The 20324-nt window shown below is 40.1% G+C and overlaps 1 protein-coding gene across 1 annotated transcript in view; it reads left to right on the top strand.

Annotated features, from left to right (window-relative positions):
- The window catches only part of WDR64 (WD repeat domain 64), a 157408-nt gene that overhangs the window by 73854 nt on the left and 63230 nt on the right, over positions 1 to 20324 (top strand). The window contains exons 11-12 of the mRNA XM_015127227.3: positions 14290 to 14416; positions 17679 to 17827. Of these exons, the coding sequence (XP_014982713.3) occupies positions 14290 to 14416; positions 17679 to 17827 (276 nt within the window). The remainder of the gene's footprint in view (positions 1 to 14289; positions 14417 to 17678; positions 17828 to 20324) is intronic.

Raw genomic sequence — 20324 nt, 5'->3', positions numbered from 1 at the left:
AGAAATAATGTCTCAAATATGTGAGCAAAGGATGGTTTATTAAATAAGTGTTGGGAAAACTGATTAGCCATAAAGAAAGAAAGATGTAATCAGATCATCATTTCATAATATACAGCACAATTCATTACATATGAATTAAAGATTTTAAATTTAAAATACAAAACCATAGAAATTCTAGATTTCCAGAAGAAAATATAGGTGAATAGTCTTACAACTTTTGGGTAATTCCTCAGCATAGCACCTACGACTAAGGAGAAAATAAATATGACTAAATAAACATTCAAACTTTCTGTAAATTATAACTATCATTTGTTGAGTGCTTAAGTGCCAGGCACTGTGCTAAGTATTTTATATATGCAACTCTTTGATGCTAATAACGACCCTATAAAGTAATTATCCCCGTTTTACACACGTCAGGGAAAATGACATCTAAATCACTTGCACAAGGTCACAGAGCTATCTGGTGCCGAAGTGTGGCCAATCCCATATTTGCCCTTCCTCAGCCTGCCTCCCTATACCCATAAACAAAGTTAAAGGCAGACGGCGGGGGCAGGGGCGCAAAAATGCAATAAAAAGCAGAGAAATTGGAATAATATCCTTGAACAAATATCAAACATCTCTAGCAAATCAGTAGGGGAAAGAAAGAGGAGAGAAGGGCAAAGGTTTAAGAACACAGACAGGTTTACATACTGCTGTGTGGAAATAAAACTGGCAAAAACTTCCTGAGTATTTATTCTAATAAAATAGCTAGATGAGTGCACAAAGATCTGTATAAAAGGATGCTCATTGCACTATTGCTTATATTGATTTAAGAAGGAAAAAAGAAAAACAAAAGAGAAGAGGGAGGAAACAAGAAATACAGAAAGGATATGAAAGAGGGAAGGGAGGGGAAAGAAGAAAACCCGGATGCTTTCCCTCTTTGCACCATGTCCCCCACCCCCGCACCTCCCTCCTCGCATACACCCCCTACCCGTCACACACCCTCTACCCAATGCAAAACCCTTCGATGGAAGCAATCAGATCTCCAAGGCCCAGTTGTTCCCTCCACGCTCGTGGAACTATGTGAATCTCCCTGGAGCCCGTGCTTGCCATGTGGAACCATAAGGGAAAGACTCTAAGGGCCTTTGAGGGGTTCCTCCCAGGCCAGAGAGGAAAATGCACCCGGCACCTGCCTCCTCCAGCTCATAGCTGAGGACGTGACCTCCTGACCTGCAGCCTTCACCAGCAGGGCCAGCAGCCCTCACCTGCCAATATGGTAGCCACAAATTCTTAAAACATGACTAGTCCGAATTGAGGTCTGCTGTGAGTGTAAAATACACAAGACTTCAAAGATTCAGTATCCCCCCCACCCGCCAAAAAAAAACTCCTCAATTTTTTTGAGACAGGATCTTGCTCTGTCGTCCAGGCTAGAGTACACTGGCATGGCGCAATGGGGCTCACTGCAGCCTCGAGGCTGTCTGTTGCCTTGACCTACAGGGCTGGAGGGATCCTCCCACCTCAGCCTCCCCAGGAGCTGGGACTACAGGTGGGGGCCACCATACAAAGCTAATTATTTTTATTTTTTGTAGAGAGCTCTCTTATTTTTTGTAGGTCTCTCTAATTTGCTAATTTTTAAATTTTGGTAGAGATGGGGTCTTGTTATGTTGCTGGAACTCCTGGGCTCAAGTGATCCTCCTGCCTCAAAGCACTAGTATAGGCCTGAGCCATGGCACTGGGTCAATCGTTTTTACATTGATTATATATTGAAGTGATAATAATTTGGCTATATAGGGTTTAAAAATACATTAATAAAATTAATTTTTAAAAAAGAGTAAGGGGCTGCACATAGTGGCTCATGCTTGTAATCCTGGCACTTTGGGAGGTCAAGGCGGGAGGATCGCTTGAGCCCAGGAGTTCGAGACCAACCTGGGCAACATAGTGAGACACCATCTTTAAAAAAAAAAGATTATGATAATGGTTGCACAATTATTTAAATTGACTAAAACTCACAGAACCTTACACTAAAAACGGGTGAGTTTTAAGGTAAATAGATTACACCTCAATAATGAAAGATAATTAGGGTGATGTACCAACAAAGTAAAATTCAAGAGGAAAAAAAGGCTTTGATTCAGTAAATTATGCTGTATCCTCATATATAATAACCACATAGACATTCAACATTATGTAAATGAATAGTGATATGAAAATATCTAAATAATATATAAAATACAATAATATATAAGTAATCAATTTTAAAACATAACATGTTTATCATATGTTATTGGAGATGATTAAAAGCAAGATGTTTTAGTGAGGCTAACAAGTTTATGGATATACATGAATGGATTTTTTTTCTTTTGTTTTCTCTTCGTTTTTTAAATAGTAAATATACGTTACTTTGTAATAAGGAAACTTTTTTTTTGAGATGAAGTTTCACTCTTGTTGCCCAGGCTGGAGTGCAATGGCATCATCTCAGCTCACTGCAACCTCTGTCTCCCAGGTTCAAGCTATTCTCCCGCCTCAGCCTCCCAAGTAGCTGGGATTACAGGCTCCTGCCACCACGCCCAGCTGATTTTTGTATTTTTAGTAAAGACGGGGTTTTGTCATGTTGGCCAGGCTGGTCTCGAACTCCTGACCTCAGGTGATCCACCTGACTCAGCCCCTCAAAGTGCTGGGATTACAGGTGTGAGCCACTATGCCCAGCTTAGGAAACTTTAATTTTTTTAAGCAGTACTGGAAAAACAGTGAAGATTTTGAGACACTAAAACTAAAAACATGTTATGATTGAGATCTGGAGTCTCCTACAGATAATTTAAAGAGAAATAAGATATCTTTCTAGCAAAAGTTGAGATCACTCACGCTCAGAGATGAAGAGACAAAAGAGAGAACTTCTCCTATTTCTTTTAAATGTAATGAGTGTATTAAAATGATACTCATTCATGCATCTCCGTAGCACCACTGGAAAATTACTTAGTATCTTTCCACTTGGTTTCTTCATCTGTAAATGTAAGAATGTTTAGCCTAGAGGGCCATCATAAAGATGAAAGAAGGTCATTCATTTGGTTATTTAGCAAATATTTATTTATTTCTTGAGTGTCTATTGTGTTAGATACTGTTCTGAGTTCTGAGTTCTAGAGACAAAGCATTGAACAAGGAGGACCAGGGCCCTGCAATGAGAAAGTTGACATGCTAGGGGAAGAGAGAGACAAACAAGCAAAGTAACAAATACACGAGAAAACAGTATGATAACTATGGTAAGAAATAGGAAAACAGGGCTGGATGTAACGGCTCATGCCTGTAATCCCAGCACTTTGAGACAGGAGGACTGCTTGAGGCCAGAAGTTCAAAACCAGCCTAGGCAAAATAGCAAGACCCCATCTCTACAAAAACAAAGAAAAGAAATAGAAAACATAGTGGTGCAGTGCGACTGAATCTCAGCTGTGAGGAGGTGACATAAAAGCTGAAGCCTGAATGATCGGGCAAACCAGCCCCATGAAGAGCTAGGAAAAGGAAAAGGGCGATTTAGGCAGAAAGAAGAGCGAACTAGGCTGGGTGCAATAGTTCATGCCTGTAATCCCAGCACTTTGGGAGGCCGAGGTGCGTGGATTATTTGAGGTTAGGAGTTCAAGATCAGCCTGGCCAACATGGCGAAACCCCATCACTACTAAAAATACAAAAATTAGCCGGGCATGGTGGTATGCACCTGTAACCCCAGCTACTTGGGAGGCTGAGGCAGGAGAATCGCTTGAACCTGGGAAGTGGAGGTTGCAATGAGCCGAGATTGCACCACTGCACTCCAGCCTGGGCAACAGAATGAGACTCGGTCTCAAAAAGGAAAAAAAAAAAAAAAAAAAAAGCAAACTAGGCACATACATGTTTTTGGTTTTTTTATCGAAGCTATATTATTATTTTTTACAGAAAAGGGAACAGACAACATCCCTTCAAACTATTTCATATAAATTAGCTTTCATCACATTAAGCAGAAAGCACATAAATCACCATGTGTAGTTGTGTACCCACTACATGCCTTTTCCTAAGCTCTTAAAATAGCAAGATTTTCTTTCTTTCTTCTAATTTTGCAGTCTTTCCACCAGGATATTATTTTCTTCCCCAACTGCTAAAATTGTATGTCTAGTCACAGAACCCAAGTATTGAACAGATATGCCACATCTATTACACCTGAAGAATAATTGACAAATGTTGAAAAATGCAGAGACAAATATAATCTTCACTTACTTTCATTTCATCAGCAAAACCAATGGGAGCAATGGTTGGAAACCTTCTCAAGCACAGTTCTACTGACCAAAAGGCTGATTCTCTTCTTTTTTTTTTTTTTTTTCCTGTGAAGGGGATAAATTTACCAACTTTGATGACTTGTAACAGATTATAAATGTGTGTAAAACTTGCTGTTTTTTATACATTTTCACTTTGGAAGTGGTAGGTAGAAACCTGAGAAAAGGCAGTTTGACTAGATTGTGAGTGTGCATATCTTCAAAGGCAGTTATCTTTAAAAAAAATTCTGCATACCTAAAAGTGAATTTATTTTCTACTTCAAGTCTTCTCTTCCTTACTTCTGATTTTCCTCTGTTAATGGTATCATTTGTTTCCCAGTGAGCCGTGATCCAACTTCAAAGTCACCTTTGATCCTTCTGTCTCCATAAGCCTTGCCACTGGTCAGTTTGAAGTCTCTAAAATGTGTCTCCTATAAATTACCTCATTCTTCTTCCCAGTCATGGCCTTGGTTCAGACCCATGCACCAAGGGGATCCCAGTTGCAGGTGGCCCATTAGAAAGCACTTGTAGACAGACCTCTTATCTTCAGTTTCTTCTCTCCCCAAACCATCCAGATATTGTATGGCCATGTTGATCCTCCTCCAACCCATTTATAACCTTGTCATTCCCTTCTCACATATATTCAAAGGCCCCTCATGCCTTACAAATAAAGTTCAAATTATTTTGTCTAGTTCTTAAGGTTCTCTAGGGTCTGGAACCAGAATATCTTTTCAGCTTTGTTTGGCTTCAGAAATTTCAAGCTTCACTAAATGCTTCTCCAAAGGCTTTATGCATTCCCGTCTTTGTCTGAAACAATTCTCGTCCCATTCCCAGCCATCCTATCTATCCTTCACATCTAAGTGAAATATCGAGTCATGCACAAAGTCTTCACTAAGACAAAAATGGAGGGGTTTTTTTCCCTTTTCGTGAGTAAGAAATGTGTAAATTTCAAATAAACCTGGAGATAGAAAGAAAAACTAACAATTTAAAATGTAACCTTTAAGTTTTAAAAATTTGAAATCTTTCCTTGCTTTAGTTCCCTGTGCTTTCTGTTTGTATGGGATTATCATAAATGACGTAAGTTCAAAAGTTTATTTTTCTTGTTTTTTTGATAATTGGAAACATCCATGATTGAGAACCTGGTTTCACTGCCTTCATATTTTACTACCTTGTGTCCTCATTCTGTGGCTTGGGACATTCCCTTTTGAGTAAACTGTTTGCAACGTTCTTAAGAGTAAGACTTGTTTGAAAACCTTCCTGAGTGACTGTAGGAAAATTTTCTGGGGAAGACAAATTATGTATTAGGAAACATAAAATGTGAGTGGCCATCTAGGAAGAAAAAATAAAAACTAAGGAAAAGGGGCGAGGGCACATGCTTTGGAATTCAGTTCTCAACTTGCAACATTTTTTGCTTCTGTGCAGGTCTTGTTGCTTTTTCTTTAGTTCATCACCCAGGATGGCTCCTTGACAACCTTCAAAGGAAGACGCTGTGGAGGGCTCTGAGTCCTGGGGGCAAACATGCCTACCAAGACCAGGAAGCAGTCCCTACATGAGGCTTCCTTCTGAGTGTGGCTATCACACTTCTATAACCCGGAGCTCTTAGCTATGATTGCACATTTACTTAAGATGAGGCAGGCTGTTTGTGATTGCTGCCCTTTGGGACTCTTTCCTTTGTTAATTCTTATTGTGTTTCTGAGTATCTTTATTTTATCCTCTAGACTTTCTCTAGACACTTCTACCAGCTTTCAGAACCTCTGCACACACACATACACATATTCACTACAGCCTCCCTAAGGTAACTATCTGGGTATTCTATTGACATTAATCTTTTCTCTCTCACAAAATGTGGTTCCCTTGCATTGTTTCTTGACTGGTAAACTGTGTCTCAGGGCTGTATAACTAGGAATCCCAACTTTCTACTGCATTAATATGTCAACCAATATATGACCCCCTGCTAAATGCCTGAGAGTGCATTAGGCTCTGTGCCTATTTACATTTTGATGTAATCTTTGTCCAAAAGAAGCTAAAAATCTACTTGAGTAAATAAAGCATAGCTGCCCCAAATCTTTGATGACCAAACCTAGGAATGACACAGACATCAAGTTCAATTTTCCCATTAAACTGGACCAGGAAAATTGAACTTGATTGTGCAACTTGAAATCAGGAAGTTATCAAACTACCTGGAATCTTCTCAAAAGGCAAGGCTGATCTGGTATATCTCTCAAAACTCAAAATATTCACACCCTTTGACACAAACATTCTATTTGTAGGAATTTATCATTCAGCTATATCTATATTGCTTTACAAAGCCAGTGTACTTTACAAAAATATATGTGCAAAGAGGTTCACTACTGCTTTAATAGAAGAAAATAAAGAAATATAATACATATGAACAGGGAACTAACTACAAGAAACTATGGAGCATTCACAAACAGAATATTATTCAGCCACTAAAAGAATGAGATAAAGCCAGGCACAGTGGTGCATCCTGCAGTCCCAGCTATGCAGGAGGCTGAAGCGGAAGGATCACTTGAGCTCATGAGTTCAAGACCAACCTGGGCAACATAGAGAGACCTCGTCTCTTAAAAAAAAAAAGAAAGAAAGAAAGAGGTAAATCTAAGTACATAAATATGTCCCAACATAGATGTAAGCTCTTCATATATATGAACTCATTTAATGTTCATAACAACCCTATGAGATAGGTTGAGATAGGTACTGGTATTATTCTCCCTACAAGTGTGATAACTAAGGCTCAGAGAAGTTAAGAGATTTGCCCAAGTGCACACAGTTATTGGAGGTGAATCAGGATTCAACTGAGATAGTCTGCCTCCCGAAGTGGTATCTTCCAGCAATTATTACCTAAGCAGTGGGATTGAGGAGTACAGCGTTAAGTGGTAGGTGGGAAGGAGAACTCTGGTTTTGTACTGTTTGAATCTGTTTACTAGGAACATTAGTTTGGTAATTAAAAAGTTAATTTTTAAAGACATGCTGGATGTCTTCATTTTCTATTTGCTGGTTATCACACAGGGAAAATGTGAAAACAAGAAGATAAAATTAACAGGTTTGGTTCTACCTACAGTGCTAAAAATATTTTTTCTTATTAAGTAATGTGTAAGAACTTAATAAATACATTTAGCATTGAATTTCCTAAACAGTGTTGAATGCCTGCCATTTATACTGTACTGTCATACATACCCTGATTTTCAAATGCACCATTTGTCTGTAGTACTGTGTTAACTCTCGAAAGAGTTTCATAAGCTCATATATCTTCAGGCTCCTTAACGTAAAATCATGTAATCAATTGAGTGACCCTGATTTGATTCATTTGGGGACTAAAAATCTCATTAGCCTCTTGTAGCCATTGGGTAAAATTAGGAAGGCAGGCTACATTCTGATTTTCCTTTACAATCAGAAAATGGTGAATTCCCCAGACCCCTTGCTCTATCTAAATGATACTGTGGTTCTAATTCTAAAGATTTCTACTGGTACAACTGTCATTATAGAATAATGTTCAAACTTCCATTCAAGTGTTTCTCACAATGCAGTGTCACCATTTTCATCTATCTACTCTCCTGGCGAGACTTAGATCTACTCAAGAACAACGGAGCTTCTATTAATCTTTGTACCTGTAACACCTAGGCTAGAATTTCATAATTATTTGATGTATAATGAATTTTGTATGACTTGTTAGTGTTGCATCTTCTTATAAATCAGACATTCTGCTCTAGTCACTCTATAATAAACACCCATCTAAAAACAGATACCTGGATGGGCGCGGTGGCTCACACCTGTAATCCCAGCACTTTGGGAGGTTGAGGTGTGTGGATAACTTGAAGTCAGGAGTTTGAGATCAGCCTGGCCAACATGGTGAAACCCCATCTCTACTAAAAATACAAAAGTTAGCCAGGCGTGGTGGTGGGCTCCTGTAACCCCAGCTACATGGGAAGCTGAGGCAGGAGAATCACTTGAACCTGCGAGGCAGAGGTTGCAGTGAGCTGAGATAGTGCCATTGCACTCCAGCCTAAGGAACCAAGAGTGAAACTCTGTCTCAAAACAAAAACAAAAACAAAAACAACGACAACAACAACAAACCCACTTACTTTATTAATACATTTGGACAATAATAATTGGCATAAAGTTTGCAGGAAGAAATGCCAGGAAATGTAGTTGAATCAAAACAATCCTCACTTTGGGCACACACATGTATATATTTTTAAACTTCTTCCACTTTATCAGTATTTATTAAATTAATTCTTACAAAAGGCTCCAGGAGAAGTCTTTCTCTTGTCCTTTTCTTTGATATTTTATGATAAGTGACTTCAATTACCAAATTACCCTCAAAACACTCAACCTTATAGTTGAATGTTTTTCCCAATGTTAAAAAAAATTCCTCCATCTCACTCCATTCCCAATGCATCTGAAAATCATTATTGGCCGGGCACAGTGGCTCACACCTGTAATCCCAGCACTTTGGGAGGCCAAGGTGGATGGATCACCTCAGGTCAGGAGTTCGAGACCAGCCTGGCCAACAAGGTGAAACCTCATCTCTACTAAAAATACAAAATTTAGCCGGGTGTGGTGGCAGGTGCCTGTAATCCCAGGCATGCGGGAAGCTGAGGCTGGAAAATTGCTTGAACCCAGGAGGCGGAGGTTGCAGTGAGCTGAGATCATGTCATTGCACTCCAGCCTGGGCAATAGAGTGAGACTCTGTCTCAAAAAAGAGAAGAGAAGAGAAGAGAAGATCATCATTATTATTTTTACTACAACTAGAAGATACATTTTTAAAATAATTTCAATTTATATGCATACAATTCATATATTATATATAATGCATATATACATATATGTACATAATATTTAATTTATAACTTATAAATGTTCCATTCTGCCCTGGCCTCTTTAGTAGAAGCCACCTGTCCTCCTTGATTTTCTCTACAAGTCTTAACGACATTTCCCTGACGTAAAGCCACTCAGTCTCCTTTTATACCAACTTAGTCTGCTTCTGCCATGTTTTGCCCCTTGTTTTCTTCCTAAACCCCCTCAGTGCTGACCTGGCTCCATTTCTGTCCTCCCAAGCTTTGCGTCACTAATACCTGCCATGAGAACACTGACAACCTCCAGGGGAATAAGTGAAAGAAGACTAGAGCCTAATTAACACGTGAAAGGAAAGTAAGCCTTGGGGGCCGAAAATCACTAAGCTAAAGGGAAAAGTCAATCTGGGAGCTGCTTAGGGCAAACCTGCCTCCCATTCTATGCAATTCTCCCTCTGCTCCCTGAGATAAATGCACATCTGATTGCCCTCCTTGGAAAGGCTAATCAGAAAGTTAAAAGGATGCAACCGTGTGTCTCTCACCTACCTGTGACCTGAGAGCCCCTCCCTGCTTGAGCTGTCCTGCCTGTCCGGACTTAACCAACGTACATCTTACATCTATTAACTGATCTCTCATGTCTCCCTACAATGCACAAAACCAAGCTGTGCCCCGACCACCGTGGGCACATGTCCTGAGTACCTCCTGAGTGAGGCTATGTCACGGGCGTGTGTCCTCAACCTTGGCAAAACAAACTTTCTGAATTCACCTCTCTCAGATATTTGGGCTTCACAAATATCACTACTCTCTTTCCCCAAAGCAACTAATATCTTGTGATCACCTAAGAATAAAGTAGATTATGTTTTCTGAGGTTCCTATTTATTAATGGATTTATTAAATTTAAAATGTATTGTCTGTATAGTGTGAAGCCATATAAATTCCTATTTGACCAAGACAGAGAATAAGACCAAAAACTGACTAACCAATCAAGCTAAACAGAATACATAAGACATTGGGAAAAAAAGAGTCAAATAGACTGTGGCTCCTCCCCCCACGAGAGTTATAGTCTAGTAGAGAAGGCCACCGAATGAGTCATCGTATTATAATTGCTAATTGCTATTAATATAGACAGGTAGTAATGTGCTGCATAACCATGTTTCTGTCAATGATGGACTGCATATATGATGGTGACCATATAACTATACCATATAGCCTGGGTGTCTGGTAGGCTATACCTGCTAGGTTTGTGTAAGTATACTCTATGATGTTCACACAATGACAAAATCGCCTAAGGACACATTTCTCAGAACATATCCCTGTCCTTAAGCAGCACATGGCTATATTGTAGGCATCTAGAGAAAGAACATCTAATTGGAAGGGTGTCCAATGAAAGTTGTTTAAAGATTAATTTGAGTTTTTGTTAATTTTTAACCAGCACCCTGTTTTTTTACACCATTAGTGCAAGTGTCCCGGATATAGTTTTATTTTGCATGTTTTATATAATATTTATAGTATAAATATTATAATGAATACACCCTACTGCAGTTTTTCCCTCAGCACTCTATTTTGATATTTATTCATGCTGTTACATATAGCTCCAGTTCATTGGTTTTAACTGCTGATGGAATCCTGTTGTATGAATGCAGCACATATTACTTGTCTAAGTTGGTCAATGAACATTTGAGTAGTTTCTACACTTTGTATCTTTGTGCTTGTTGCTTTGGTTGAACAGAAGTTTTTAATTTTAATTTTTAAAGTGTTTATGGCTTATGCTTTTTGTGTTTATTTAAGAAATCCCTTCCAACTCTGAAGTTCTTGAAGATACCCCCTATATTTTTTCTAAAAAGTATAGTCTCATTTTTATATTTAGTTCCCTAGTTCTCTATCTGTCTCTCTCTCTTTCTCTCTCTCTCTCTTTTTTTTTTTTGATATGGAATCTCGCTCTGTCGTCCAGGCTGGAGTGCTGTGGCGCAATCTTGGCTCACTGCAACTTCCACCTCCTGGGTTCAAGCAATTCTCCTATCTCAGCCTCCTGAGTAGCTGGGATTACAGGCGTGCACCATCATGCTTGGCTAATTTTTGTATTTTTAGTAGAAACAGAGTCTTACCTTGTTGGCCAGGCTGGTCTCGAACTCCTGACCTCAAGTGATCCGCCCGCCTTGGCCTACCAAAGGGCTGGGATTACAGATGTGAGCCACTGCTCCCAGCCTCTCTCTCTCTCTCTCTGTGTGTGTGTGTGCATGTGTGTGTGTGTGTGTGTGTGTGTCTGGGATTACAGATGTGAGCCACTGCTCCCAGTCTCTCTCTCTCTCTCTCTCTGTGTGTGTGTGTGTGTGTGTGTGTGTGTGTGTGTGTGTGTGTGTCTGGGATTACAGATGTGAGCCACTGCTCCCAGTCCGTCTCTCTCTCTCTCTGTGTGTGTGTGTCTATATGCTCACTCCTTTCAATCTATACTTTCCTCTACCTGGCCCTTTAGGTCCCAGTTCAGAACTAGTTCTCGTCCCTGAGCCAGAGGTTACCTTGCTTTAGTTCCTAGTCAAAAAGTGATGTGCCCCACCCTCACTGGTCTCATATCTTTGAAAAAGCTACACATCCAGGTAAGGACAGAGCACAGGCTGCTGCTTTTCTGAACTGGAAGACCTGCTGCTCCCTCGGCCGTGGAGCCCAGGCATGGAGGTCTTCTGGTCCTGTCTGTCTGCAGAAGCTGCTCGGCTGCCATTGCCTGCTCCAGACCAAGCACCCAGGTCTGAGGCTTCAGCCCATCCATTGCTTTATGCGTCTCTCTTGTTTGGATCTAGAGAGATCTAGAGAGATCTAGATAGATGTATCTTGCTTTGGAGCCCTGCTGTTTCTTTTTGCTTTTTTGAATATATATTTTCTGTGTGTTTAGAGAAGAAATAGCTCATCAAAGCAAAAACTTTTAGCACTATTCTGACCTGAACTCTCTAGTTGTCTTTATGGAAGAGTTTTTTAAAAAAGAGTAGGAGTTAGCTAGATAGAGAAGGCCTTTGAGAGGAAATCGCAGATGAAAGGAAGAGTTTGTGTGAATGCACAGAGACCAGAATAAGAAGCTTTTTGGAAATGCAAAACACTTTGGAATGACAGTAGCAAAGAAGGCATACAGGGAGAGGGGCAGCAAAAAAGCCCAGAGGGTAGGAGCAGTATGACGCAGAAGGTTTTTGTGCCTCCCACAGCCCAACAACTGCCACTTCCCTAAAACACACAGGGAAGACCCAAAGAACTGCACACTGAAGAAGGGGAAGAAGACAAAAGCAAACATGATAACTCTACAGAGAACATCACAGATTTCAAAACATAATCACATCAATTAAATAAGGTGAATGGTGCTGATGTCATCACGGCCATTCAAGAAACAAGAAAACTGAGACTCAAGGAGTTTAAGTGATGAACTAGAATTGAAACCCTAATCCTCCTTTGCCTAGTCTCTTGTTCTTTTTGTCAATTACAATTCAGAATGTATATACATACAGCAGAAAGACTGCCCACCATGAACATACCTTAGCCAAGGCAATAAAATAAAAAACAGTTTGCATAGAAACACATTTTTTGGCGAACTCCTTGAATCCACTTTTGTGTCTCTTCCTCTACTTGTCTCTCATTCTATGCTCTGGATTGAAATCCATATAATCCATTATACTTGTTTACTTTATGATGCAAAAGCCTGAAAAGGCTCAATGTTCTAGCTAGTCTTTCAAAATTGGCATTTTCACTAGAACAAATAAAATAAATATCAACAGTACAAGTTCTGAGTGATACTAGCCTACGGAGGGTTTACATTTGAGCAAAAGCTCCTCACCAATGTTCTCCAAGTCACAAGACCCAGACGATTTTGTGTTCTTACATGTCAGGACTAACCTGCCTTAGTAATAGTGAAGATTTGAACCTAATTAACTTATAATGAACTCAATTATAAGTGCCTCTAATTAGAAGTTAGTAGCTCTCTTAACTAAACGACTTACTAAAGTTTTATATGTAGTTCTGTTAATGGTCACCCATTTACTCAACAAATACTCCAATTTAATAGGTTAATAAATTTACTATAACATGAAAATATTATTTAAGGGCTGATGTATAGCTAGAAAATGTAATCTCCCCCCAGCTTCTATAACTGAAGAAATGTAATTATTGATCAGTCAACACTGATTTCTGAAATTCAATAACACTAACTTACTAAAAAAGCAGAATAATAAAGAAGCTAAGACCAGTTCTTTCAGATCACAAACTTAATTTAACCTAATTTAACCTTAATTGAACCTAATTTTGCTAAATTTGTGCTTCATTGTTCTTTCTATTCTCTGATATCAACTCAAGTTCTATTTGAGTAATTATAGAGTAATCTTTCCTCCCTCAAAGGATAGTTTTAAAAACCTATATTCTCATACTCCTAGTATGTCTACACCATCCCTAAAAACTGCTTTTATAATTCTTACATCTCTGGGCAAGTGGAGAGGGAGGTTTTTAGTAACTTCACTTAGTAAGATGTTTCCATTGTCATAAGAGAGCAATTTGAAAGCTTCCACTTAAAATATGTCTTCTCCCTATTTTCTCATCCATACTACAAAGAGAAATGTGACTTTAATTCAACTGTAAGTCATGATCTTTAATTATTCCTCCATGTTCTTTTTTTTTTGGAGACGGAGTCTCGCTCTGTTGCCCAGGCTGGAGTGCAGTGGCCGGATCTCAGCTCACTGCAAGCTCCGCCTCCCGGGTCTACGCCATTCTCCTGCCTCAGCCTCCCGAGTAGCTGGGACTACAGGCGCCCGCCACCTCGCCCGGCTAGTTTTTTGTATTTTTTAGTAGAGACGGGGTTTCACTGTGTTAGCCAGGATGGTCTCGATCTCCTGACCTCGTGATCCGCCCGTCTCGGCCTCCCAAAGTGCTGGGATTACAGGCTTGAGCCACCGCGCCCGGCCTCCATGTTCTTAAAGAGTAATAAATACTATGTTCCTCCCCTATAATGATAGAAAAATCCAATTCCTAAAGGTTTACCTTTAAGCAAAGTTTTAATCACTGCTGCCATTTTCCTCTGATATTAATGGACAATAATCCAACCCAGAACTAAATTGGAGTTTAGCAAATTTATGTTCATCATATAATACTTTGGTATAAGTTTATAAGAGCATATTTCAGACTGAAAGTGATTCACCTAAATATCTTGGGTGGGAAAAGTGAGTATAAATAGTGGTGAACTGTGTTTGTTATTCTTCCAGGTTTTCAGGGTGTGGGATATACAAACTCTCTCACTGTTACAAGTCTTCCATGACAGCCAGGGAGGGCCAGGAGACATGCAGATTTACTCCATGATATATGATGCCAATCACGGCATGCTTATTACGGGTAAGTGTATACAATTAATGCCAAATGAAACTCATGTCTTGATTTTTCACCTTTTTTAAACTAGCACTGGAGCACTAACTAGAACAAAAACAAAACTTGAAGGGTAGCTTATAAAACCATGATTCATGACAGTAGATATTCAATTCAATTCTGCTCTTTCCTATATATTTCTGTGGCTGGGTGAATGAAATGTGCAACTGCACTTTTCTGAAAATACCAGGCTGGTTATTGCTTTCAGTTCTTGAACCTAGGAAGAAAGTTCTATTTGAGTAATTCTATAGTTATCTTTCCTCCCTGGAAGGATAGTTTTAATAATCTGAAAACACCAGGTGATTGCTTTAAGTTCTTGGACCTAGGAAGAAGGGCCTGGGTTAAGCAAAGAAGTGGGATGTATATAACTTGTTGCTATGTAGAGGGCAAATCCAGCCCCCACACCCAGCTCTGTTTTGACTCTGAAGCAGGAGTATGATCCTATCTTACAGTGGCTGCACCAGCGTGCCGAGTCAATGCCCCTCTTCTGCAGCGAGGAAATTTGGGCCCATGCCATTCTAATGATGAGTCATTACTCAGCAGGAAAAGTGCTGACACCTTCACCAGCCTTTGCCTCTTGACGAAGACCAATGGAGAGTGAGGATGGAGTCCCAGTGCTGATGCCAAGAGATTTGTTGCTGATTTTTCTTGTAGCCTCTTAGAAAGTCATGCCTACTAAAGAAACAAGGGGCCCTGCTAGACATCTAGGGAGCACTTTTTATATGCACACCTTTATGCTTCAGGATAAAAATGAATTATATTAATAGTAGGTCCTCCTTCTAGAACATAAAACTAGAGTGAATTTCCTAAGCATTTTCCCACTGGCCACCTGCTCTGAGTTCCTGTGGGATTAATTAAGGCAGGGAAGAGGTTGGTGCTGTCTCTGCTGATGGAGAATGTAATTATTTTTGACATTCAGTGTTTTTATTTCCTGGATTAGGAGTGAACTAGCACTTAATACTTGATAAAGAACTTTCCACATTATAAAACAGGACTTAGTTTTAGTTTAAACACCTATTCTTTGTTTTACCTCCTCTAAAAGGAACATACTAATGACTATAAGTAAATTTTCCCTCTTAGTGCCCCAATTTGCATGTTTGATTACTAGGCTTAGCATTCCCATCCCATTTATCATCATAGTCACTAAGGATTCAAATAGTAAGGCAAAGAAAAAGAAGACAGAAAAATCAAGATTTCTTCCCAATTTTATACCATTCTGATAGCACCTCTGTTTGCAAAAATGTAAAGCTCTGTGTATTGTTTAATCACCAAAATTGCAGACACTTACTGCGACCATGAACTTGACATCAGAATTACATGAAGCTTATGTCTAGGATTTTAATTCATTCTTTGATTCAAATGAAGCAGCCATCAGTCCTCTAAACCCCAATGACAGCAGTACCACGTTCTAGAAATGCTTTGTAGAATATGTCATTGCTGCTGTCACTGTTGTTATCATTATTACTTTTATTAAGACAACCACCATTAGAATCATATATTTTTTCATTTGATCTGTACAGCCACCATATGAGGTAGTAATCATTTTTTCTATTTTATAAATGGTGAAACTGAATCTCAAACAGCCCAACTGACTAGTGGCAGGACACAAGGTTAAAATACTGAGCTGAGATTCAATATCAGAGCTTCTAACTCTTGACTCCACATTCTTTCTTGGCACTGCATCATTTCTTTTCTTTTCTTTTTTTTCTTTTTTGAGACGGAGTTTCGCTCTGTGGCCCAGGCTGGAGTGCAGTGGCGCAATCTCGGCTCACTGCAAGTTCCGCCTCCCGGGTTTACGCCATTCTCCTGCCTCAGCCTCCCAGGTAGCTGGGACTAGAGGCACCCGCCACCACGCCCGGCTAATTTTTTTGTATTTTTAGTAGAGACGGGGTTTCACCGTGTTAGCCAGGATGGTCTCGACATCATTTCTATAGCAGTAGTGTAACTAGCCAAAAAATAGAAGATTGCCAGGTTTCCATAAGCATATCAAGATTTGTTGACATCCATTCTGAATGAAGTCAGTTACCATTGCTATAATGAAAAGGATCTACCAAAAGGTCCAAGTATAATTTGACTATCTGGTTACCATATTCTGCTCACATTTCCATATTAAGGTATATGAACTGAGAAATACAACCAGATGAGCCATCTCAGTCCGTATCTACACATGAACAGATTTTATCTTAAAATTTAAACACTTCGGAGGGTGTTTAGTAACTCCTGGTGAAACTTCTCCTAAAGTTGAGAATTCTTTGGAGAAACTTGAGAAACTCAATGCAAAATCTGCCTTTTATTAACTTAATCTTTACATCAATAAAATCAGGAAGAAGTTTCAGTTTTGCTTAAGCCACAGGAATGCTCTGAGATTCTTATTTTTTTTATCTTAATTTTTATTTTTTTGAGATGGAGTCTCACTCTGTCGCCCAGGCTGGAGTGCAGTGGCATGACCTCAGCTCACCGCAACCTCCCTTCCGGGTTCAAGCGATTCTCCTGCCTCAGCCTCTCGAGTAGCTGGGATTACAGGCACCCACCACCACACCAGGCTAATTGAGATTCTTATTAATATTTCTAGACATTACACTAAAACAGAGCCACAGTTAATTTTGATACTTAAATCATACTTAGAAAAACACAAGTAAAGCATACCTGCTCCTCATCTACTTCTACTTTACAGTGGTGATTTAGAAATTAACCTTATTTTATATCGATGTTGCAAGCACTGGCTTGTGATCATTCTCGTTCATTATACTTAATAAGACCATGTTTTCAGAGTGCTTTATCAATTTATTGGTTGAAAGGGGCTCTCTAACCATAAATTTCCACCACTAAGTGGAGGCTAACCTTCAGCAGAAAGCTGGTCATCACCATTATTACTGTGCAACAGATGGAGAGGCACGCTGCAGGCATAATAAAGAAGGAGAGAAGTAGACTATAAAATATAGGAAAATGAGGTTCACTAAAAAGGATATCAAGGAAGTCCAAATGGCCTGCACTTGAAAAATAATCCAGTCCAAAAAGAATGCTTTTCTGTGGCTGAATCATATGTGCTTTATCTGTCAAAAATGTTCTAGAATAAATGAAAATATTCTCACCTCATTAAATTTCCTAGGCATTGATCGATATTGCTAATCTCACTGTTTGGCTGTTTCCAAACCCAACTGCTTGGCTGAAACCCTTTGTGATGAGAAACTTCAAATATTGGGTATTTATGAGATTCTTACTTCTGTTCCAGGATCTAGTGTTATGGACATGTATCCTTTGACTAGGATGATACAAGATACCAAACAGGTTCCTCACACTCATGAACGAGAAATCAATGTCATGCTTTACAACAAATATCTTCACCAAGTACTCACTATCTGCTCTGAATCCATAATTAGGGTAAGTACCTATTGGCTTTTCAAACAGAAAGGAGGCAAAGCAGATACAATTTTCTCTTCTTAAAATAAATCGTTGAGTGATTAAGCAAATGTGGCGGCACATATGATGAGACCATACATTAGAGTGATTTTTAAGCTTTCATGAGTAGGTGAAAAACAAGCATTTTAATTAAGCCAGTTCAGACTGCTTGCTGTCAACCCACATGCTCCACTGAATAAACATGGCTAGTTTTCACTATCAAAATAGGAATTTTAAAGGAAATCTATCAAGGAGATAGAACTAGTCTGCATTTTTATTTTTATTTTTTTAGCGGAGTATGGCAAGAGGATTTACGTTAAGAAGGAAGGGGAATAAATTGATAGGTGTTTACTGTAACCCCTGTAGATTCAGAATACTTGCCAAGAGCCTTAAGTCTCTGTGATCTGATTTAATCTTCACAGCAGTTCTCTGTGGACAGATAAGGAGTTTCATTTTAAAGATGAGGAAACTAGGGCTCAGACAGATCAGGCAACATAGCTGGGATAAGCATGAGGGCTGGAATATGAACCCAAGTTTTTTTGATGTAAGTACTCATGCCCTTTCTGCCGCATTCCTCCAGCCTAGCTGCCAGAGGCATTTGAACCAGAGCAACCCCATCTTGAATAAGGCTGGGTAAAATGAGGCTGAGACCTACTGGGCTGCATTCCCAGACGGTTAAGGCATTCTAAGTCACAGGATGAGATAGGAGGTCGGCACAAGATACAGGTCATAAAGACCTTGCTGATAAAACAAGTCGCAGTAAAGAAGCCGGCCATATCCCACCAAACCCAAGATGGCAATGAGAGTGACCTCTGATCTTCCTCACTGCTACACTCCCACCAGTGCCATGACAGTTTACAAATGCCATGGCAACGTCAGGAAGTTACCCTATATGGTCTAAATAGGGGAGGCATGAATAATTCACCCCTTGTTTAGCATATCATCAAGAAGTAACCATAAAAATGGACAACCAGCAGCCCTAAGGGGTTGTTTATGGAGTAACCGTTCTTTATTCCTTTACTTTTTTCATAAACTTGCTTTCGCTTTACTCTGTGGACTTGCCCTGAATTCTTTCTTGTGTGAGATCCAAGAACCCTTTCTTGGGAGTCTGGATCAGGACCCCTTTCCTGTAACATGGCCATCACAGCATTTCCTAGAGGCCAGGGCTTGTGGCCATGCTAACTGTGTCCATCATTATGACCACTGAAGTCATCTGGCAGTGATGGCTGGAGGTGTGTGCTTCAGGTGTTTGTCCCTTCATTTCATGCATGCTCTCCAAAAGGAGACGTTTAGACTAGCAGACAGCATTCCTCTGGGGACCCTTCAAATTACCTCTCAGTCTCTGACTTCTGTGATCGTTTGCTGGAGATTTTCTCAAGTGAGCATCTCCTGAGTTCATGATATTAGTGCATTTCTGGTAATGCCTAAAGAGAGAGGTAGAGGAAAACGAAAACTGAAACCTGTCCTGCTTTCGTGCAATCAGTATTTCATGCAGTCACCTCTTACGGGGAAAATGTCATCGCTGTGTGGGATAAAAGAGTGGAAAGGAATACATGAAGGTGAGTTTTCATGCCAGGTTGGTTGGAGAGAGATCACACTGCAGGCCAGGAGATGGGTGACCCCTGAGACCCATTCATGCAATGACCCACATTCCTCTTTCTCCCTTAAGAACCTCGTCTACAACCAGGGACACGCAGAAGTTAAAAGCACAGACTCTAGGGCCAGACTGACTTCACTCAAATCCCAGCTCTACCACTTCCCCACAAGTGGCCCTTCATTATCTGGCCCCCAGACTATCTCATCAGCTCCATCCCCTCCACACTCCCCCTTTCACCCAGCTACAGTGGCTTTCTTTCCATTCCCTGGAGGAAAGATGAACTGTCTCACCCCTGGCACTTTGTATATGCTGTCCTCTCTGCCACAATACCTACAGTGCAATCATTCTGTGTTGCCGGTTCAGTGCTGGCACGTTATGGCAGTGCAATTTACATCTGAGCACGGCAACTCCATGAAGGAGAGACTCAGACAGATAATCTGCAGGTCTAAGGCCTCTACTGTGTTTCCAGAGAGAGATAATGATGACTCTTGAGTCTTGACATGTCTCTAGATTTTCTGATTACACCCATCCTAATTACACAGATGGCTTCTCTGAGGTCAGTCTCTTTCTCTCTGTCTCTCTTTCTCTCTGTATATGTCTCTCTCTCTCCCATTCTCTCTCTCGCTGGGCCCATGTCTCTAGTCACAACATTCCTAGGAAAGGTCAATGAGCTCTTTCCTCAGGATTCTTCTCTCAGGTCCCATGCTATTAACCACACATCCTGTCCCATGATCCCTGGCTAACTAGGATGAGTGTCACCAGGGAATAAATCCAGTTCATATTTCTTTTGTCGCTGAGCTTGCAATTGTTCCATTTCTAACCTTGCTTCAGGCTTACAGTACCAACTGACCACTTCTTCCATGGCCCGGGGCTGCCTGGAAT

This window comes from Macaca mulatta, chromosome 1, assembly GCF_049350105.2.
Source record: "Macaca mulatta isolate MMU2019108-1 chromosome 1, T2T-MMU8v2.0, whole genome shotgun sequence".
Taxonomy (NCBI): Eukaryota; Metazoa; Chordata; class Mammalia; order Primates; family Cercopithecidae; genus Macaca; species Macaca mulatta.
Note: the sequence above shows the minus strand (reverse complement) of the source record. Positions and strands in the feature narration are given on the sequence as shown.